This window comes from Pelodiscus sinensis, chromosome 3, assembly GCF_049634645.1.
Source record: "Pelodiscus sinensis isolate JC-2024 chromosome 3, ASM4963464v1, whole genome shotgun sequence".
NCBI lineage: Eukaryota > Metazoa > Chordata > Testudines > Trionychidae > Pelodiscus > Pelodiscus sinensis.
The window spans coordinates 138,192,169-138,208,604 of NC_134713.1; the positions used below are offsets into that span (position 1 = coordinate 138,192,169).

The 16,436-nt window shown below is 41.3% G+C and overlaps 1 protein-coding gene across 1 annotated transcript in view; it reads left to right on the forward strand.

The window, feature by feature from the left end:
- The window catches only part of BIRC6 (baculoviral IAP repeat containing 6), a 343,022-nt gene that overhangs the window by 310,017 nt on the left and 16,569 nt on the right, over positions 1-16,436 (forward strand). Inside the window, exon 72 of the mRNA XM_075924970.1 lies at positions 12,128-12,316. Within this exon, the coding sequence (XP_075781085.1) occupies positions 12,128-12,316 (189 nt within the window). The remainder of the gene's footprint in view (positions 1-12,127; positions 12,317-16,436) is intronic.

The following is a 16,436-nucleotide window of genomic DNA, read 5'->3' on the forward strand; positions in this document are numbered from 1 at the left end:
GAGGGACCGGGCTCATCTCATACTTATAGCACCAGCATGGCCATGCCAGCCATGGTTTCCCTTCCTAGTGGCAATGTCCCGGGCCCCACCGATGCACTTAGCTTACATCGGGAATCTCCTTCTTTACCTGGGCTCCCACAATGGCCATCTGAATATCCACTTGCTATACCTGAAGGTGTGGCTCCTGGATGGTTCTCTGACCTAGAGTTGACCTGCTCACAAATACAAATGGTCCTTCTAGACAGTAGGGCACAGAGCATCCACAAGACTTACCTTCAGAAATGGGAAAATGTCTCGACGTTGTGTGTTTGTCACCACCTGGTTCCTTCAACATCCTCCCTATCTACCATCCTCAACTATCTTCTGCACCTTAAATTATCAGGCCTTGCAATAAGCTCCATTAAAATTCACCTTGCAGCTACTACTACATTCCACTCCAAGATAGACGACTTGTCCGTATTTGCTCATCCACTGTTGTTTGTTCTTAAAGGGCCTGCAGGCACTTTATCCAGATATCAATCCACCAATGCAACCGTGGGACCTGCATTTAGTAGTGAATGCTCTAACTCGGCTGCCTTTTGAACCAATGGCGACCACCTTATTACACTTGGCTATGAAAACTATTTTCCTGGTAGCCATTACCTCAGCTAGACTGGTAGGAGAGATCACAGCCTTAATGGCGGATCTCCCATACACCACCTTTTTTAAAGGCAAGGTCACTTTATGTACCCATCCCAAATTCCTCCCCAAAGTATACTCATCCTTCCACCTCAACCAGACAATACACCTTCCCACCTTCATCCCCAAACCACATGCCAACTCTTCCGAGATGAAAATGCACCTTGACCTCCGCAGAGCGCTTTGCTTTTACCTGCAACGAACAAGACCGTTCCGGACATCTCCCAGACTTTTTGTTTCAATAGCAAACCACAATAAGAGCCAGGCCATCTCACTACAGAGACCCTCCCATTGGATCTCGGATTGCCTCAACCTTTGCTGCGCACAGTCAGATGTGCCACCTCCAGATAGCATAAGGGCACACTCAACCACAGCCATGGTTACCTCGATAGCATTTCTCTGTAAAGTATCCATAGGAGACATCTGCGCAGCTGCCACGTGGCCCTCTGACCACACATTTGCAAAGCACTATGCACTTACGCAGGGACCTCTTTCCAACCTGAAAGTAGCTAAGGTGGTTCTTTCCACCACTTTTCTGCCAGACCTGAAGTCTCTACCTCCTTAAAGGGAAATTGGTTTGTAGTCGCCTAATGTGGAGCACCCACGGGGACATCTCTCAAGAAAGAGGAGGAGGTTACTTACCTCAAAGTAATATGTTGTTTGAGATGAGTGACTCTGTGGGTGCTCCATAACCCTCTTTTCCTCCTCTCTACTTTGGGATCCCGGCCTTCTCAAAAGCGGCAAGGAGTCCTGTGGCACCTTATAGACTACGAGATGTATTGGAGCAAAAGCTTTCATGGGCAAAGATGCATGCATCTGACAAAGTGGGTCTCTGCCCATGAATGCTTATGCTTCAATACATCTGGTAGTCTATAAGGTGCCACAAGACTCCTTGTTGCATTTTCGGATCGAGACTAACACAGCTACCCCTCTGATATTTTGGAGTGGGAAAGGGGGTTCGCTCATGCATGATGCCTGCAGCCTAACAGTGTGCGGCTACCGGTGCGTGCATGTGTGGCCCAGGGGCACTGCTACAAATCTGCTCTGAAGCGGTGCTCCGACCTAATGTGGAGCACCCACAGGGACACTCATCTCGAAGAACATTAGTTACTATTAAGGTAAGTAACCTCCTCCTCTATCAGCCAATGGCTACTCTGAGCCATACATATGAGAATCTGGAGACAAAAAACCCCTACAATGAATTTCCAATGAACAACGAAAAAGGCAACAAATAAAATCTGTACGAGAAAACTAAACTAACCCTTCATTTTGAGCAATGGCAAGTTTTCAACCAAGTGTTTGTGTATAAAAGTTAGAGGTAAGAGGAAAACATGGAAAGGGAAATTTGCCCTTTGTAACAACTGCTTCTACTTAAAGGGCTTGCACAGCAGGCATGAGCCCTTCAAATAGAAGCAGTTGAAAGGACTTGTGCATACCCAGCTCCCATGCAATGCACTAGTGATGGGGCCAGGAGCTGCAAAACCTTTAACTGCTTCTATTTAAAGGGCTCGTGCCTTCTCCACAGTTGCTAAAGTGCTGCCCAACAGCTGTGGGGTAGGCGCAAGCCCTTTAAATAGAAGCAGTTGAAAGAGCTCGCGCTTCCCTGGCTCCCAATCAATGCATTAGGGGGCAGAGGTGGGAGCTGCTGTATGGACAGGATGAAAAAGTTAGGCGGGCCGGATCTGGCTCACTGATAGGCTCATGCACACTCTGTCATAGAAGCTTTTTGGTCTCAATCCTTTGAAGACTCATGGTATGATCTTGTGCCTTAGTATGTTTTGGCAAGTTCCTTGTTTCTGTCGTTAGACTTCTAACTGATGAAGGAAAAAGCCTAAATCTCCAACTTTGTCTCACTTATTTCCTTCCCCAGAGCTCATGGGGTCATTTTTCTTGAACTTGCTTCTATAGTCCGGATTTTTTAACTCTTATTTCTTGGTAGTGTATGTGTTGTACATTCACTTCTGAATATACAAAAAGCCTTTTTACAAGCAGCATAAATTATGAGAATGTGTAAGTAAGCCTGAATTTATATATATATTGCTAAATGTTTGGGTTCCCCTTTTTCATATATTGTGGGAAGACATGCAGACTGTGTGTAACAAATTATACAAGACATAGCACAAATCATTATTGGTACAGAATAGATAATCCAAATGTAGCTGGTTGATTACACAGCAATAGGCAATTCCTCTTTTTAAAAGATTAGTACAATTCTCTAATATAGTTATTAGTTGTCACAATGCTAAAGGCAGCTTTGGTTATCTCATTTTAGAACACTCTTAAAGGCTACTATAATTGGACATTTATTAAATAATACTGGCTTGTGATTATGCGGAGTAAACTAGATTCACAGCCAGTATTGTTTTTAAATAAGTTTTTGTTAATGCTTTGGCTAATACATTCTCCCTAGAACATTCCTTTTGTAGGAAAGATGTAATTGCCGTGTTGCTTGGGAAGCTGAGTTTTCCACAGAGCCATCTAATTAGCATTTTGAAATGACTGCAAAGCATAGCGCCAGTTAAGAGATGTTTTTTACATGGACATAGTTGCTTCAAAATGCCATTGTTTGCTGCAAATTACCTTTTTTAAGCATCCTGATATGCTAATGAAATGAATTTTTTTTCCTCTGCAAGAATCCTTTTTTGTTTGTTGTGGTTTTTGTTTTTGTTTTGTTCTGTGTATGCAATTGGACAGTAAAATAGCATGGCAGATAAAAGATTCACTTAGAAAGTTGAAATTTAATTTAAGAACACATTCTGTAAATATCTGAGGGGAAAAATCCAGTTAGGGATGTGTGTGTGTTTGTTTTTTAACAGTTAAGGCTTAAGATCCCTCTGATACCAGGAGAGCACTGCCCTGTACTCTGCACTGTCCATAATATTTTTATTGAAACATAGGGTTCTGCTGGCTGCTTCAATGAAATCTGTGTTCTATTTTGATTTTGGAAGTTTTCTGACAGTATCAAAATTAGGGATGTCAGTGTGTAGTCCACTACAGGATTAACAGATAAGCCTTGGCTTATCGATTAATCTTCTCAGCTATACACACTCTCTCATCTCCCACCCCTGCTGCCTCTGTATCAGAGGCAGTGGGTGAGGGGGGACCAGAATCCATGCCTGTGAGGAGCTGGCTTTAAGCTGCTGGATGTGCCTGCCTTCCCCACCCTCCATACTGCTGCCTCTGACAGAGAGGCAGCAACACAGCGGGTAGAGGGCTGGTGGCACCGTGGAGCTGGTGGTGGGGGGAACTGGCTTTTAAGCTGATTCTCCCTAGCACCGGCTCCTGCCTCTGACCCATCTCGCTGCCTTTGTTGGATGCAGCAGCGCGGCAGGTGACAAGGACAGGCAGGAGTCAATATGCACGGGAAGCTGGCTTTGGCTCTCCACACAGTGCTGGCTCCATGGGCCTGCCTTCCCCCCACCCCTCTACCACAGAGGCAGTGAGGCAGTGATGGGAGGGTAGGCAGGAGCTGGTGCTGGTGGGGCCAGCTTAAAAGCTGGTTCCCCCTAGCACCAGCTCCTGCGGTGGTGCCTGCTCCCTCTATCAAGAGGCAGCAGCAACGGGAGAGGGCAGGACGGCTGCCACAAAGCAGCCTCTGTTGATGGCAGCCCAGACTCACCACTAACAGAGGCTGTTCTGTGGGAGGCAAATGAGCCTTTATCTGCAGGCAGCTCAGACCCCTGCGGACAGGGGCTACTGCCACCCTACACTGATGCCTCTGATATAGAGGTAGCAGGCAGCCGGTCTGTGCAAGGAGCTGGTTTTTAAACTGGCTCCCCTCACAGACTGGCTCCCGCCTGCCACCCTGCGCTGCTGCCTCTGATACGGAGGCAGCAGTGTGGGATGGCAGGGGGCTCCCTGGGAGCAGGGCCAGGAGTAGTGCACTGGTTGCTGGCCTTGCCCCCGGGACTATTGCATTGTCATGTAACTTACAAGATTTTATTCAGTTACATTATATCTAACAAAAAATGTGACTACATAAGAAAATATAGGGGGTAGAAAATCATTTTGATTTGAAAGTTATTTCTGATTGTCACCATATTCTTTCTCAAAATAGTAAATTTGACTGAACTTATGGTAGTAACTATGGGGCAACATACAATTGTTACACATTATCTGGAAGTGTCACACGGGGACAGGTAGTAAAGTGTTAAATGTACAGTAAAGTTTATTAGAGGAGAAACTATCCTAACTAAGAAGCATAAGAGTTTTTCCATGTAAAATACACAAATAGATAATGACTGTCAATATGTAATTGTCATAGTTATCTTAAGTGCTATTATAGTATTTGTGATCAGCTTTTATGTCCTATTTTAGCCACAAGTAGAATGTTTTCTCCTAGAAATTAAACAAATCTGAAAAATGGATTTAAATTATTAACTAGCCTCAAAGTGTGATTATTTTGCTAAAATGTTAACACAAGCAGGTGAAGAGCTTACTGAACTCCTGGAACATTATCAACCTAATGACACATGAAGTTTGCAATACCCTATGGGTGCTGTTCATGCTAATAAATGATACATGACTATGTCTTTTTTAGGCTGCTGAATAATTCCTGAATTTGAGGCCGCTGTCATAATAGATACAGAATATCCACAATCTGTCAAATACTCTTTATATGACTTGGAATAACAGAAAAATCTTGAAAATGAACATACTTGTAAAACTTAATACTTTATGTAAATAAACTCTTCGGTGTGTTACTCTCTCTCCTCCCCAAAAAAAACCTCCCAAAAATGAGAGACCTGTCAAGGCACAATATAGGTACTTAAATTGCTCCCGTCACTGGTAATGTCTTATTGTCCCCAAACTCTACAATAATAGAAGTTGCAATTTCTCTCTCTCTCCCACATCTGTTGAAAAAATACATATTGTTTCTTTGCTTTTTTATGATTGTATCTAGTTGGGTGGGTGCAGAAATTATAGAGGAAAAGTAAAGCCAGATAAATAAATTTTACATTTAGTTCTGAAACTAGTAACTCATCGGTCATTCTCATTTCTTGTGGCGGTGAGGTCTATAGTCTAGGAGCAGGGTCTGTGAAAGTTCTGTCTCCTGCATGTGCAAGCCTCCCCCTCTGTCGGTCAACAGTCTCATCTTAGCTGCCATGGGAGCTCATGGTCTCAGGGAGAAGCAATTTCTCAGGTAGTGAGAGCCAATTCCATTCAAGGGTTTTGAATATTTGGACAAAACATGGTCTGGGCTCTATCCCCAGTAGGGAGTCAGCACTGAAAGGAGAGCACTGGAGTGATTGCTTACAGTCTGTTGTGTTTTTAAGCTGATTGATGATTTATACCAGCGGGAGCTTATTCAAAATGTATGGCTTCACTCCAATATTTGAGTTTCAGTAATCAAGCCTGGAGATGGTACAGGAGTGTTATAGTTTGGTCTCCACCTGAAAGTTGGCAGCAGTTGCTGCAGAGGCTTATTGGACATCTGGTAGTACTGAGAAGTCCAAAGGGGCACTTAGACTGCACACAGAACCATTTGAAGACAAATGCGCTCTCTAGTAAGAAGCATTGTAGAGGAGATCAATTCTTCAAAATGCTTCTCTCTTCCTACCTGCATTATTGCAACCTTTCTTGGTGTAGATAGATGCTTTTCATCCAGGTGGTGATTTTGACTAGGCACTTAAAAGCTGAGACATTGAAATGTTATCTTGCAGGAATCATTTAATATCTATATTGTGGTGTTAATGTTGAACACAAAGCAGCCTCCAAAGTGCATACTACCATAAACAGCCAGAAATGGATGGGGAAAAGAAGTGTGTTATCCATAACTATAAGGAAGCTTTTCCAAAACCTGATGGGTAAATGAAGTGAATAAAATTGAGAATCAAAATGTGTGGTGTTATACTGGCCACAGCAATGAATGGGGATTAAAAATAACCCAGCTACAGGTTGGACCTCGCTGGTCCAGCACCCTTGGGACCTGACTGGATCCCGCATGAGGGGATTTGCTGGACCAGGAGAGATCCCTTGCCTCCATTGCCCATGATGCTTCCAGGCTAGGGCTCTAGCCTGCCCCTGCTGCTGCCTTAGCCCCCTGGAGCTCCTGGGGCCAGAGCACCACTGCTAGAGCTGCGGATCTGGGCCAGAGCTCCCTGGCTTCTGCTGGGGCTGGAGTTCCCCGGCTGCTGGAGCCAGAACGCGACTGGAGTTCCACAACCAGGGTTGGGACCTGAGCTGCTGGCGTTGGAGCACCCTGGTTAGGGCCAGAGTTCCACTGCCACTGCCAGGCTGGAGCTCCCCAGCCACTGGAGCTTATGGAGCTCTGCTGGGGCCAGAACTCCCTGCCATGTCATGCCATGCCATCCTTCCCCTCCCCCTCCCTCTCTCTGGGCTCCTGGCTGAGTCGCCAGTGCCCTTTACAGAACTCCCTTTTCATAGGCTCTGTGGTCCAGGAACATCCGTGATCCATGCCAGACTATAGTTGTTGCAGGACCAGGAAGTCCTGGTTAAGGGAGGTACAACCTGTATTGGGATTTTGCAGTTGATTAATATAAAATAGTCAATTACACAGAACATTATTCAAATTTAATTCAAAGTCTGTAAATTCCCCAGTTGTTGCACAAATTCAAAATAAAAGCTACAGCGGAGCCGGTTCATGCATTCAAACGGCTTGTTTACGTTTCCTGGCATACTCTTGATTCCTTCCTTACCTCAGAGATTTTTCTCTAGTACAGGTAGTTTTATGACCCAGGACCTTCCCATTGGGGCTTGCTTTTTATTTCTATATACTGAGATAATCTTGTACTTTTAAACTAGCTTTTTCTGGACAAAATTGTTCTCCAGACTAGATTTTTCACACACAGAGATGATGTGGGCCATAATTCTTTGGCTTTTCAAATTACTTTGTAAATGTTTATTGATTGGGTGAGGAGAGAATAAACTGAATACTAGTTTGGAAAACATTAACTAAAACTTAATGAATGAAGGTGCATGTGACAGAAACCCTTTGTTCACCAGAGGCCTTTTACCCTGGTTTGGTTTAGGTTGATGTAGTTCAAAAGATGTTTTCTTTATTCATTTAGGTAATTACAGATTACATCTGCGAGAGGGAAGGGAATCATTAGTGATATTTCTGTAGAAAGTTAGGTTGCTCATGACAAAGAAACCTAGTTTAGAAATTGTTTGTAATTTTATATTAAAATCTGTGATCTACTAGTCATGTTTTTATTTTATCTGTTTCATTTTGAAGGTAGTAAGAAAGCACTGCTGTAAAATGTCTTGATTGTGAGGAATAAAAATACTTCATAGCTATTAAATGGAGAACAGCTGCAGGACTAAATACATTAGTTGGAAACAATTAGGCATTAAATGTTTCCCTTGTTCAAAGATTAAATTATTGTTAGACCTCCCAGAATGTTACAGGAATTTATAATTTTCTAACACAGATGAAAGTGGAGAATTCAGTTGAGAGATTTTAGGTATCTGAAAACGTAATATGGAGCAACAGACCTGCTTTTTCATTAAGACTAATTAAGACTCTGCACAGTATTCAAAGCCATGAATAGCTAATATTTTAATACTGTATTCAGTGTCTACTATGTCTAATACCCAGAATGCAAAAGGTTTGAGTAGTAAATATGGCAATGCTTATGTTCTGTATATACTGAATCCTATGAGCTCAACACTGTCGTTCTCTTTTTTTTAAATGTAGTATTTTGGGGTGGGATTTTTCAAATGCATTTCAGAATTGGGAGAGCATAATTAGGCTGATAATAAGCATTTGTGAAAATTCCGCTTTTTTAGAACATAAGAACGGCCGTACTGGGTCAGATCAAAGGTCCATCTAGCCCAATAGCTTGTCTGCAGACAGTGGCCAGCACCAGGTGCCCCAGAGAGGGTGGACCGAAGATAATGATCAAGCGATTTGTCTCCTGCCATCCTTCTCCAGCCTCTGACAAACAGAGGCCAGGGACACCATTTCTATCCCCTGGCTAATAGCCTTTTATGGACCTAACCTCTATGAAATTATCTAGCTTCTCTTTAAACTCTGTTATAGTCCTAACGTTCACAGCCTCCTCTGGCAAGGAGTTCCACAGGTTGACTACACGCTGTGTGAAGAAGAACTTTCTATTATTAGTTTTAAACCTGCTACCCATTAATTTCATTTGGTGTCCTCTAGTTCTTCTATTATGGGAACTAATAAATAACTTTTCTTTATCCGCCCTCTCCACACCACTCATGATTTTATAGACCTCTATCATATTCCCCCTCAGTCTCCTCTTCTCTAAACTGAAAAGTCCCAGTCACTTTAATCTCTCTTCATATAGGACCCGTTCCAAACCCCTTAATCATTTTAGTTGCCCTTTTCTGAACCCTCTCCAAGGCCAAAATATCTTTTTTTGAGGTGAGGAGACCACATCTGTACACAGTATTCAAGATGTGGGCGTACCATAGTTTTATACAGGGGCAGTTAGATACTCTGTGTCTTATTTTCTATCCCTTTCTTAATAATTCCTAGCATCCTATTTCCCTTTTTGACCGCCGCTGCACACTGTGGAAGTTTTTAGAGAACTATCCACGATAACTCCAAGATCTTTCCTGATTTGTCATAGCCAAATTAGCCCCCATCATACAGTACGCATAGTTGGGGTTATTTTTCCCGATGTGCATTACTTTACACTTATCCACATTAAATTTCATTTGCCATTTTGTTACCCAATCATTCAGTTTGGTGAGATCTTTTTGCAGTCCCTCATAGTCTGTTTCTGTCTTGACTATCCTGAACAGTTTAGTATCATCTGCAAACTTTACTACCTCACTCCAGATCATTTATGAATATGTTGAAAAGGATTGGTCCCAGGAATGACTCTTGGGGGACACCACTAGTTACCCCTCTCCATTCTGAAAATTTACCATTTATTCCTACCCTTTGTTTCCTGTCTTTTAACCAGTTCTCAGTCCAAGAAAGGACCTTCCCTCTTATCCCATGGCAATGTAATTTACACAAGAGCCTTTGGTGAGGGACCTTGTCAAAGGCTTTCTGAAAATCTAAGTATACTATATCTCCTGGATCCCCCTTGTCTGCATGTTTGTTAACCCCTTCAAAGAACTCTAATAGATTAGTAAGACATGATTTCCCTTTACAGAAACCATGTTGACTTTTGTCCAACAAATTATGTTCTTCTACATGCCTCACAATTTTTTTCTTTACTATTGTTTTGACTAATTTGCCCGGTACTGAAGTTAGACTTACCGGTCTGTAATTGTCAGGATCGCCTCTAGAGCCCTTTTTAAATATTGGTGTCACGTTGGCTACCTTCCAGTCATTAGGTACGGAAGCCGATTTAAAGGATAGGTTACAAACCTATGTATAGACAAATAATGTCTAGATAAACAAAACAAAAGATAAAAATAACTTTTTCTTTTGAATATGAAGCATGACATCCATTAGGTATGCCAACAATAAAGAGATTCGGCCTAAGATCTGATACTGAAAGAACTAGATAGTAAGACGACAGCCTTATTATAAACCTTATCTCTCCTCTCACATACACACACCGGCTACGTCTACACTGGCCCCAAATTCCGGAAAAGGCATGCAAAGCAGGTAAGTCAGAATAGGGAAATCCATTTAAATAAACATGTCCGCCGCTTTTTTTCTGGCTTGGGGAAAAGCCGGAAAAAAGCGTCTAGACTGGCGCGATCCTCCGGAATAAAGCCCTTTTCCGGAGGATCTCTTATTCCTACTTTCAGGGTCCACTTAATGTGGACATGCTAGTTCGAAATAGCAAAACGCTAATTCGAACTAGTTTTTAGTTCTAGATGCGTTAGTTCGAATTAGCTTAGTTCGAATTAACGCTGTAGTGTAGACATATCCTTACAGACTATTTAAATATATATATGTATATCTACAGTTTTTGTTGGTACTGGTGGGTGCACATCCACTTATCTCAGTATTGGTGTTGCACATAAAAATTTTCAACCTGCCCAAAGATGGAAAATCTTAGAGGGAACACTGGTTGTGTCATGTAATAGTGAAGCAGTTGCATTTCAGCTATTTAATTTTAATGTGTACTTTGTAATGTTATATGCAGCTTCATTTATAAATATCCAGATTTTACTTGTTGTGCTTAGCTTTTAGCCTCAAAATCCCTGGGCTGCATCTGGACCTGAAATCTAGAATTTTTACCTCCATTCATTATGGATTTTAAGCAGTTTTCACAAAAACTTACAATATACTGTTCATTTCATGTTATAACTTATTTCTTATTTTACACATCTCTTGAATTCTGTAATTTTAAATAACTAAGGTTTTTCACTTGAGAGTTTTCTGTTGAAGTACTAGCGTTTTGTAAGAATTGTTTGTACCTTTTTAAAGTTCACAAATTAGTCTCACCTCTAGCTCATCTGAAGGCTGATTTTCAACCCTTTGAGATGATCCAATGGTTAGGGCAACAGCCTAAGACACCCAAATTTGATCCCTTATGCACCACCAACATTCAATGTGACTTTGGGATGTCATTTAGCCCCTCAGGGGATGTCTTTGCTGCAGTCAGGCATGTATAGCTGACTCATGACACCTAACTCATTCTGGGGGCTTAGACTAAGTGTCTGTATAATTGCAATGTGGCTACTTGGGCAGCAGCCCATGATCTGGGACTCCCACCTTGCAGGGTCTTGGAGCTCAGACTCGAGCCTTAGTCTAAACATCTGCACCATAGTTATAACAGCCCCGTATCCAAGCTCCAAAGGCCCGAGTCAGCTGGCCTAGACCAGTTATATGTGTCTAATTGCAGTGTGGACACTCTGCTTCAGTTCCTCACCTGTAAATGTGGATTTAATAGTATTTCAGACTTTACGGAAATGTTGATGATAAATACATTTAAAGATTGTAAAGCTCTCTGAGATCTACTGACAAGAGCTATGTAAGAGCTAGGATAGGAAGAATAATCGTCATGTACAATGTATTTGTAAATTTCTGGTTTTTTGCATGCAAATTGTTAGATATATGTCCTTGTAGCCATGTGTATGGACAGACTGGCATTTGTAGCCAGGTATATGGAGAGACTGGCATATATGTGGTAGCATATACGATATTTTTCAGGCCCTTGATATCTAAACAGTCTGGGTGCTATATTGGATAGCACATCATGTGGGGCCAGCTCAGTTTATTCAAAAAATGTTTAGCTGTGAAGGTAATATATAGCTAGATATTGATATTCTTATATTTTTCTAATTTATTTTTAGATTAGATTTACAGTTTTTTTGAATGATGGATTTTAGTTTTAGGTGTGGTAATTGTTTCAGATGGAATGGATATTTACCACAATTCCTCACTTGTATGAAATCTTCATATTTTGAGAGATAATTTAATGAATGTGAAATAAAAATATTGCTTTTAATGAAGACAAACTGAAATTTATAATTTTAAAAACAAGTGGTTATCACCATGTAATGAGCTGAATTTTTTATTTACTCATTTAATTGCTTCTCCTTATAGGTGTTGGTGTCTGTCCAGTCTCTCATCTTGGTAGCAGAACCCTATTTTAATGAGCCAGGATATGAAAGATCTAGAGGTACTCCCAGTGGTACACAGAGTTCTAGAGAATATGATGGAAACATACGACAGGCAACAGTCAAGTGGGCTATGCTCGAGCAAATCAGAAACCCTTCCCCGTGTTTTAAGGAGGTGAGTTTTATAAAATAAAGCAATATTGGCTTTTTGCATTTGACATACTGTTACCAAATTTCCAGTGACCTTTACTCATTTTAAGTTTACCTCTGAGGGCAAGTTTTCTAGATAAAGTCTCACCTGTGTCAAGCGGATTGGGACTAGGGTTGTCAGATGGTTTAACCAAAAATACCGACACCGCCCCCTTCCGCACCCCCTTCCCCGCCAAAAAAAAAATCAGGGAAAAATTTCTATTGAGGGGGAAAGAAGGGGAGGGAGGAGACCAAAGTTGTTGAGCAAAAAAAGGACCCCAAGAGTTAAGCCAAAAAAAAATATTTTTTTTAAAAAAACAGCATGGCCCCTTTAAGAAATGCTTTTGAGGCTTTTTGGCCCTAACAGGCTGCCGGTGGCCGTCCACCATCTTGTTTTCCTGCTCCAGGCCAGACAGCTCCCCTGCAGAACCAGGTAAGCACCCCGTATTTTTGCCTCCTGGCTGGAAAAGAAGTCAGAAAGTACCAGACATTTTAGGTGTCCAGTATTTTCTGAATTTTTTTTACCAGACTGGAGGTGAAAATACCGAACTGTCTGGGTCAATACTGGACACCTGGCAACCCTAACTGGGATGTTACTTCCTGTATCTTAGGTATGACATTCCTGTTAGAACACAGAATACGGGAAGTCCCCAACTTAGGTTGTGTTCCAAAAGTTCATGTGTAACTTGGTTGTTTTGAACCCGGAATGAAGTTTCCCATAGAAACAGTGTTAAAAATAGTAGCTCGGTTCTCGGGCCACAAAAGCCTATTTAAGCCATGAAGTATCTGACGTACTGTATATTTGCAATGAAAAATAATAGAAATGAGGTTTTTTATTTTACTGTGATTGTTGGTGCTTGAGGGAAAGGCAGATTTAATTAGAGGAGGATGAGGGAGGGAGAGAGATGGAAATTCTGAAGGGGACTTCTGGGCATCTCTGAGCTGCCTCCTCCAGCTCATGTGGTTAGCTCCATCCCCTGGCCCATCTCCCCATGGGCTTAGCACCACCTCTGGCAGCCCTTTGCCCCACCCATTCTCCCTGGGTTGCACCCACCCCCCACTCACCAGGAGGTAGTGAATGAGCTGGAGGAGTGGGGGGCAGCCATGTAACTGGAGAGAAGCAGCAGTTTCCCCTTCAAAATCCTGCTTCTTTCCAGCCATTTTCTGCCTACACTCGGCCTACTCCTCCAGAGTCTTGTGGCCAGCATGTGCACCGCTGTCTACCCCCACCTGTGCCTCTTCCCTGCTCCCCTGAGGCTGAGGTGAGCGTTTGTTTGTATGTGAAGATGCTCGTGAGCCCAATGTTTGTAACTTGGGGAGTGCCTCTGCTAATCTTTTTTGACACTGCACCATATTGTAGACTCATATGCAGTTTGTGATCCACTATAACTGAGATCCTTTTCAGCATTAATACTCCATAGCCAGTTATTTCTCGTTTTATAGTTGAACATCTACTATTTTCCATTATTGATTTCATCTTACTTATTGCGGAACAAAGTTCTTTAATTTGTCAGTGTTGTTCTTCCAAAGTTCTTACAGCACTTCCTGGCTCAGTGTCATCCACAGATTTTTATAAGCATACTCTTCACTCCATTATGTAAGTCATTAATTAAAATATTGAATAGTGCTGGACCTTAGAAATGGCTCCTGTAGGACCCTACCAGACATGCTCTTCCAGTTGGACAGCAAACCATTGATAACTACTCTTAGGTGTGCAACTTTTTGAAAAGTGATACTCTTACAATGATTTAATCTAGACCCCATTTCCCTTGTTTTCATGTGAGAATGTTATATTGGACAAAAGGTTTCAAAAGGCTCACTAAAATCAAGATATATCTGCTGCTTTCTGCCTATCCCCCAGCCATTAATCCTGTTAAGAGAATGATAGTAGATTGGTTTGGCATGATTTATTCTTGAAAAAATCTGTGCTGGCTATTATCATAACCCTGTTATCCTGAAGATGCGTAACAAAATGATTGTTTAATAATTTATTGCAGTATCTTTCCAGGTATCAAAATCAGACTGACTGGTCTGTAATTCTCCAGATTCTCTTGGTTCTTATACTCTTTTATCTCATTTGGCTTGCATTCATTTGCCCTTGTTAATACTAATTTTGTTGAGGATCTGGTAACACTTACAATTTTTTTTCTTGATGACTGATGCAAAATAGACATTAAACACCTCAGTCAGCTTGATGTCATCAGTTATTAACTTTCCTTTCTTGCTAAACAGATTTACACTTTTTTTGTATTTTTCTTGTTTGTAATTTAAAGAACCCTTTTTATTGTCTTTATGCCCTTATCAGATGTAATGCATTTTCTGCCTTTAACCTTTCTGATTTTGTTCCTACATGCCTATGCTGTTCTTTTGTACTCTTATTTAGCTATTGGTACGTGTTTACACTCTTCATAGGATTCCTTTTTTATCTTCAGGTCATTACAGACTTTCTGATGCAGCCTTATTGGCCTTTTGTTTCTTCCTCTTTTTCCTTTCCATCAGGATGATTTGCAATTGTGCCTTTAATACTGCCCCCTTGAGAAACTGCAAGCTCTCCTCTACTCCATGTTCCTTAGATTTTCTTCTCATAGGAACTTACCTGCCAGTTCTCTGAGTTTGTCAAAGTATTTTTTCCCTATTCTGCTGCTCTCATTCGTTTCTTAACTTAAAATCATGAAAGCTATCCTTTCATGATCACTTCCCCCCAGATTGCCCTCCCTGTTGATCAGAATCAAGTGGCTGTCCCTCTGGTTACTTCCATCATTTTCTGAAATAAGAAGTTGTCCCCAATACATTCCAAGAACATTTTGGAGATTTTGTGTTTTACTTTATTCATTTTCCAACAGAAGTCTTGGTAATTAAATTCCCCCATTACCACCAGGTTTTACGTTTTGGATATTTACGAACATGAGAACGGCCATACTGGGTCAGACCAAAGGTCCATTTAGCCATTTTCCTACAGTGCCTAAGCCCAGATGCCCTAGAGGGAGTGAACAGAACAGGTAATTATCAAGTGATTCCTCTCCTGTTATCCCTTTCCAGCCCCTGACAAAGAGAGGCTAGGGACACCATTCCTACCTGTTTTGGCTAATAAGTATTGATGGACCTAATCTCCATGAATTTATCTAGTTCTTTTTTGAACCCTGTTGAAGTCCTGGTCTTCACAATGTCATCTGACAAAGAGTTCCACAGGTTGACTGTGTGCTGTGTGAACCAAAAGGTCCTTTTGTTTGTTTTAAACTTGTTACCTATTAATTTCATTTGGTGACCCCTAGTTCTTACATCATGGGAACAAGTAAATAACTTGTCCTTATTCATTTTCTCCATACCTGTCATGATTTTATAGACCTCTTATCATATCCCCCCTTAGAAGTCCCAGTCTTTTAATCTCTTCATATGGGACCTGTTCCAAATCCCTACTAATTTTTGTTAATCTTTTCTGAACTTTTGTTAATCTTTTTTAATCAAGGCGACTTCATCGATATGCAGTATTCAAGATGTGGGCATACTATGGATTTATATAGAGTCAATTAAATATTGTCTGTCTTACTCTCTCTTCCTTTTTTAATGATTCCTAACATCGTGTTTACTTTTTTGACTGCTGCTGCACATTGTGTGGATGTTTTCAGAGAACTATCCACAAAGACTATGAGATCTCTCTCTTGAGTGGGTATAGCTAAATTAGTCCCCATCATTTTGTATGTATAGTTGGGATTATTTTTCCACTGTGCATTACTTTTCATTTATCAAAATTAAAATTAATTTGTCATTTTGTTGCCCAGTCACCTAGTTTTATGAGATCCTTTTGAAGCGCTTTATAGCCTGCTTTATTCTTAACTATCTTGAGCAGCTTAGTATCATCTGCAAATTTTGCCACCCCACTGTTCACCCCTTTTTCCAGATGATTTATAAATAGATTAAATAGTATTGGTCGCAGGACAGACCCCTGGGGGACACCACTAGTTACTTCTCTCGATTCTGAAAACTTACAATTTATTCCTAGTCTTTGTTTCCTGTCTTTTAACCAGTTATCACTCCATGAAAGGACCTTCCCTCTTATCCCATAACTTACTTAAGAGCCTTTGGTGAGGGACCTTGTCAAAGGCTTT